At 36.7% G+C, this 6,813-nt stretch overlaps 1 protein-coding gene across 1 annotated transcript; it reads left to right on the top strand.

The window, feature by feature from the left end:
- The first annotated feature begins 1,018 nt into the window (after window positions 1–1,018).
- On the top strand, window positions 1,019–5,188 carry LOC132139153 (arrestin domain-containing protein 3-like). The gene is made up of 7 exons (XM_059547733.1): window positions 1,019–1,559; window positions 1,655–1,690; window positions 1,787–1,847; window positions 2,748–2,895; window positions 2,989–3,085; window positions 3,689–3,945; window positions 4,144–5,188. Exons 1-7 carry the CDS (start codon window positions 1,298–1,300, stop codon window positions 4,552–4,554), a joined length of 1,272 nt encoding a protein of 423 aa, XP_059403716.1. The 5' UTR covers window positions 1,019–1,297; the 3' UTR covers window positions 4,555–5,188.
- The last annotated feature ends 1,625 nt before the right edge of the window (window positions 5,189–6,813 follow it).

Here is a 6,813-nt window from a genome sequence, read left to right as displayed (position 1 = left end):
CTTGATAACATGTCAGCTCGCCTTGACTACTGCAATTTTCCTCACTGTATGATCGCCCGTTTGGCGGCTGAAGTTAGTAGGATAAACAAAAAAATAAAGAACGTCTGTGTTGGCCCGGGTTTCGAACACGCGCTAAAAGACTGTATGCCATAAGAGATGACAGTCACTAACCACTCAGCTACCAAGCTACACTGAATAAGCACCAGATCTTTTATGGTTCATGATATTAAAGAACATTTCATAACGTCTCAGACAACTGTACATTTGTGGCTACTGTGGCTTAATCATAAACACTATCATTAACTTATATTTACCCTAGTAAAAACATGGTACATTTTAGTACGATCTTCACTTCCCAATGCAAACACGCCCAATAAAATGGCCCCACCCCTGTCACTTGATTGACAGGTTTCCGTGTAGACGTTGGAAATTCAAATGCAAAAGGTATTGTGATTCCATTTGAGTTTTGGCAGTTTACATGCACAGTGCAGAGAGAGTGAAAAGGCAAATGTGGTAATTAATATTGCTATTTAAATATGACAGGCTCATAGCTCGTAAGATATGGAAAACACAATTGCAAACGGACTTTGCATTTCCATTTTAAATTTGGCAGACACTTTGCGTTCACTTAATCGAAAATGAAAACGGTAATGCGCGATTTGCATTTGCGTTTGGATTATGTCACATTTTATGCGTCCACAAATTGAAAACGCAATTGCAAATACAATTTGCAATGCCTTTTGAATAATGTCCGCAATATCATTCCATAATATACCGTTTATGCCGTGAACGAAAACGAACCATTCGAATTAACACACAGAGACCCCCCACGTCGACTCCGCCCACACAGTTATGACGCGACACCGAACAAGTCAATGCATTGTTTATACTGAATTAATCTTCTGAATTTTCATCTTCAATTATATTTCATTCAAATTTTTACTTTTACTACTCTTTATGCAAATAAAAAACAACTTAATTTGTTCCAAACGAAAAAAAAGCCTAAATATTTAGTTGAGTAAATACAAAGTTGATGTTGACGACTGTAACAATGGCAACGTCCGCTCCAAGACCACAACACGACCAACGCATCAAATGAACAAAACGCTTCCACAACAATAGAGAGCGATAGATGCGTCCCGTGTGAGAGGGCCTTTAACAGCTTCAAACAGATTATAACACCCACAGATACATGCTGGGTGTCACCAGCCGCAAGCGCGCGTCTATTAAAGCGAAAGTTCAGTTGAAACGTCAAACACGGATATTGGCACCAGGAGAGTGAGGAGACAAGATCAAGATGCCCCTCACTGTGAAGAACATTTCTGTTACGTACAATCCTATCAATCAGCCCAATACCTTCACTAGCGGGGATATTATATCGGGACAAGTCATTCTGGATGTAGCGAAGGACACACAGATGCAGTCGTTGAGTGTGAAGATCAAAGGGAAAGCAAACGTGTGCTGGAGCGAGCACTATGGTAAAACCACTGTTGTTTACTCGGACAAGGAGAAGTATTATTCCGTTGAGAGATTTTTTGTCCGGGAGAACAAAAATAATGGTAGGAGGAACAACAGCTGTAGGTTTTGTTTTACAGTTTGAAGAAACCAGGTCGTTTTAACCAGTTTTATTTTGTTTTGTAACTTGATCTTATAGGATATGAAATGCTGAATGATCCATCAGGACAGCCGTGTAAGTGTTCGCGAATTAGACGAATATCACAAAAAAGAGATTTGAGGATTAAACTTCAAATATTCTGATCTTTGATTTGAATTGTCATTTTCATAGATTCTTCTGTTGTGGCACCAGGGCGCCATGTTTACCCATTCACCTTTCAGTTGCCTCAACAGTAAGTCACGGGGAGAAGAATTATAAGAACAAAGTTTTAAATGTAACGTAAGGACTAACATTTTTTTTTCTTCCAAAATATAATCTTTGTACTAATTCTGTTTTTTTTTTCATAATACTAATACTAATAAAAAGTACACCATTCAAACTAAATATACAAAAATGACTCTAGGCTGTGTCTTGAATAGCCTACATGCAAATTAACACAACTTTGTTGTTAAAAAGTTTTAACTTCAATGATTTTTCTTCCTTTTGAATGTTGATTATGCCACACTGACTTTGATTATTTATGAATTAAAATAAAATGCACTGACTAGCCTACACATATTTAATATAAATATATTCAAGATTCAAGAACTTTATTGTCACATGTACTAGAGTACAATGAAACTCTTACTTCGTTTACTCCTCTCTAGAATGACAGGGTAGAATGGGAACAAATAGAACTTACACGGGCGATACAAAATACGTAAAACATATATAATAAACAGTAAAGTAAAAATATAAATAATAATAATAATAATACCTTAAAAAAGCGATGAAATAGAAAGAATAGAAAAAGAGAACCCGTACGCTAATTAGAAAAACAAATGTCAAAAATAATCATAATAATAATTCTTCACAGTATAATCATGATGTCAGTCAGATGAGTTATGAGTATATGAGGGTCCAGCAGGTAAAGTGCTATCGAACAGGCTGAATTTATCCTGATGATACAGGTAGAAGTGGCAGTGGGTTTTGGGTTTTAATGTATATTACATATTTTTTTCTAAAATATTAAAATATAGTTAAAATGGAACTTCATGCCAAACTACTATATATATATTTATTTATTTTTCAACCTTTTAATGTGACTTATTCCTGCTGTACAGGTTTACATGAGTCATTTATTTTCCTTTAGGCACTTCCCAGCAACCTTCAAAAGTTCAATTGGAAAAGTTGTCTATACTTTGGAGACAAAACTATCCAGGTCAATGCGTGTCTCTAGCAAAGACAAAGCAGAGTTTCACTATGTCCCCAGAGCCGATGTGTCCAATCCTGAACTAATGGTGAGCTTCCATGAATGTCTTTACCATATATATAACCTATCTATATATTTTGAGGTTCTCTCACTGCTGTATGTTATATTTTGCCTTGTTTAGGCACCTCAGTATGGAACCAAAGATAAACAAATGAAATTCTTCAACCCTGGGAGCATCTCCATGAACATTAACACTGAGAAAATGGGATACTACCTTGGTAATGTTATATTTATAATAACATCTCCGCTATTTTCTTATATTGTCAATAAACAAAAGCTTGAGGATTGTAAACACAACCATTTCAAGGGAAGCCTTATTCATTTCTGTATATCTGTAGCAAGATAAAAACTGTAAAATTGTAAATATATTTGTGGATTAGGTGAACACCTGTAGATCGACTTTATCATGTTTGCGTTCTGCAAGCACTCTTGTAAGCAAGTAGATTAATATGAAGAACGTGCTCTTTTTAGATCATGTGTTTTCAGATGTTGTAATAACTGACCAGGAAGTTACACATTTCAGGCTTGAAATCAACCATAAGTTCCCTCCCACATTTGAACCCACACACCACTTGTAGAACTGGTTATACATGTTTATACATAGTTCCTCTTCCTCTTCTGAATTTGTACAAAATGTAAACATAGTCAATGTTATCTGTAAAAAAATGTTGTTGTGTATTTTCACATCTCATATTTAACATGAATTCTGAATGAAGAGGTCTATTTTGTCAAAAAACAGACAAAGAGTCATAGTTTCTAATGATACTCTACCTAGGAATTATAATTGAACTTGAATTGAATCTTGCTGTGTTGCGCTACAGGAGAGGGCTTGAAAGTTTTGGCTGAAGTTCAGAACAATTCTTCCCGTGCAATCAAGCCCAAATACTGCCTGTATGAAAAACACAGTTTTTTAGCAAAAGGCAAGAGGAAACTTCACACACATGACCTACTTAAAGAGGAAGGGGAACCCATTGAGCCGAACTCAAAGAAAACTGTTACCAAAGTGCTGTCCATTCCTCCCTGCCTTCCCATCTCTATCCTAAACTGTAAGGTCCTCAAGGTTGAGTACAGACTCAGGGTGAGTTTTAGCATTTAAAGCAAAGACAGAATGGCGTATCTCTGTGTTCTGTTTTTAATTTAAAGCTGGATCTCCATGTTAACTCTATTTTAAATCAAAGGATATGCTGATGGCTTATCTGAGATGGGGTGCTTTCTGTTGTCATTACCCATTCCTTATTGAATCATTTGTTTTTCTATATCTATGCTTTCTGTCTAGGTCTACCTGGATGTGCCATATGCCTCAGATCCGGAAATCAAATTCCCAGTTGTGATTCTTCCTCCTCAGCCTGTGTCTGGTGCTACTAACAGTGACTTTGGAATCTGGAATCAACCACCAGGAAGCAATATGTTCCCCAACCCACCTCCTATGGCTCCACTAGCCACACCAGATAATGCAGTTGGTCCTCCTGGTCAGTTTGGTGCACCTGGCTGCATTGGACCTCCTCTGAGTCAGTTTCCTGCTCCTGGTTATCCTGGACATCCGGGTCAGTTCGCTTCCCCTAGTTACTCTGGACCTCCTGGTCAATTTGGTCCTTCAGTTTTACATCATCCTGACCCATCGGCTCCACCTCCTTATCAGGAATATCAGTTATATCCACAGTTGCCAGACCACCCAAATAAATCTTGACATAGTGATTTTAGAATCAACTTCTATATAGGCTTCTTATATTAATACTGTTTTATCTAGATTCCTAGAGTCATTTGTATTAATATGTAGCCTTTTATATTTTAGGTAGGGATGCTGACTGACAATAAGCTAACAACATTTATTTTTGTGTTTATAAACCTTTAGTAATGCTACATTTTACATTCCATGAAAAATATAGATTCTGCTTTATTTATTGTAAAGTAGAGTACTGTTCTCTTGAAATGGTCTATGCCATATACAGTTTCAGGAAAAATGTATGTGAACCCTTAAACTATTTATTCAACTTGAAATGTTAAATGGTACTAAGTGACAACTTGACTAAACTTACAATTTAAAGGGAGCACAAATTTATATATATATTATTTAAGTTGAAACCAAAAAAAAAATTACAGTGTAGATTACTGTGAGTTTCTATATTAACTGTTACAGAATTTATTCAGAACTTTAAGTTACAACATAGACAAATAAGTCTACTTTAACACACAACCATATGCTTTCTTTGAAAACACTGTGACACTAATGTTCAACTGAATGTTACTTATGTATTTCTATTTATTTACAAAATCATATATTATCTTAACAGGTGGAAAACAGAAGACAGTAGATTATTATTAGTTTAGAAAAATAGATAAAGATTTTTAGAAGTTACTCTTTACAGCATCACTATGTAATTCTGTCCTCTAGTGGGAAAACTGCATGTGCCATGAATGTTTTAGTTGTTTTTCACCTCTGCACCAATGTACACATGCAAATCTAAAAAATAAAATTAAAATGTTATCTGAGCAGATGCTATATTTTATGCCCCTTTTTCACACTACTGTTAGAAAACTACATTGCTGTCTGTCAGTTCATGGAAATATACCTGTTAAATAAGAAAAAAAAATCATCTCTGACTCTGGCTCACTTTTCTCAACATCTTTGAAGAGCTAAGTCCCATTTTGATTCAGATTTCATTACAAATTCTGTCAGTTTCCCCTTTAACTGTAGACACTGCACTGTTTGATTGTTTTTTACAACCACCCAGATGAAAAACCAACTAAAACAAGCTGAAGCAGTTTGGTTGGTTTTAGCTGGTCTTCCAGCCTGGTTATATCGAAGAGGGGATTTGACCACTTCTTTAGCTTAAACCAGCTAGCTATGTTCAGCTGAGACCAGCCAACGGTCGTTTCAGCTTTTTTTTTTTTCAGCAGGGATTCCCTTGAGCAGTGGTTCTCGATTTCTGTGCTCGCGACCCCCCACTCTTTTCAGTCAAGACATATGCTCATGGGACTTCATGAGATAAGGGACTTCAATCCAAGGGGCATTCAAATGAGCCAAACATGATATTTATTTACAGAGGTACAGTGGGTACGGAAAGTATTCAGACCCCCTTAAATTTTTCACTCTTTGTTATATTGCAGCTATTTGCTAAAATCATTCAAGTTCATTTTTCTTCCCTCAGTGTACACACAGCACCCCATATTGACAGAAAAAAACAGAATTGTTGACATTTTAGCACATCTATTAAAAAAGGATAACTGAAATATCACATGGTCCAAAGTATTCAGACCCTTTGCTCAGTATTTAGTAGAAGCACCCTTTTGATCGAATACAGCCATGAGTCTTTTTGGGAAAGATGCAACAAGTTTTTCACACCTGAATTTGGGGATCCTCTGCCATTCCTCCTAGCAGATCATCTTCAGTTCTGTCAGGTTGGATGGTAAACGTTGGTGGACAGCCATTTTCAGGTCTCTCCAGAGATGCTCAATTAGGTTTAAGTCAGGGCTCTAGCTGGGCCATTCAAGAACAGTCACAGAGTTGTTGTGAAGTTATTTTAGCTGTGTGCTTAGGGTCATTGTCATGTTGGAAGGTGAGCCTTTGGCCAAGTTTGAGGTCCTGAGCACTCTGGAGAAGATTTTTATCCAGGATATCCCTGTACTTGGCCGCATTCATCTTTCCCTCAATTGCAACCAGTCGTCCTGTCCCTGCAGCTCAAAAAACACCCCCACAACATGAGGCTGCCACCACCATGCTTCACTGTTGGGACTGTATTGGACAGGTGATGAGCAGTAACTGGTTTTCTCCACACATAACGCTTACAATTAAGGCCATTTAATTTAATTCTCATTTTAAATCTGCAAAAAGGTCAACAATTCTGTGTTTTTCTGTCAATATGGGGTGCTGTGTGTACATTAATGAGGAAAAAAATGAACTTAAATGATTTAACAAATGGCTGCAATATAACAAAGAGTGAAAAAT

This window comes from Carassius carassius, chromosome 4 (genome assembly GCF_963082965.1).
Source record: "Carassius carassius chromosome 4, fCarCar2.1, whole genome shotgun sequence".
Classification (NCBI taxonomy): Eukaryota; Metazoa; Chordata; class Actinopteri; order Cypriniformes; family Cyprinidae; genus Carassius; species Carassius carassius.
Note: the sequence above shows the minus strand (reverse complement) of the source record. Positions and strands in the feature narration are given on the sequence as shown.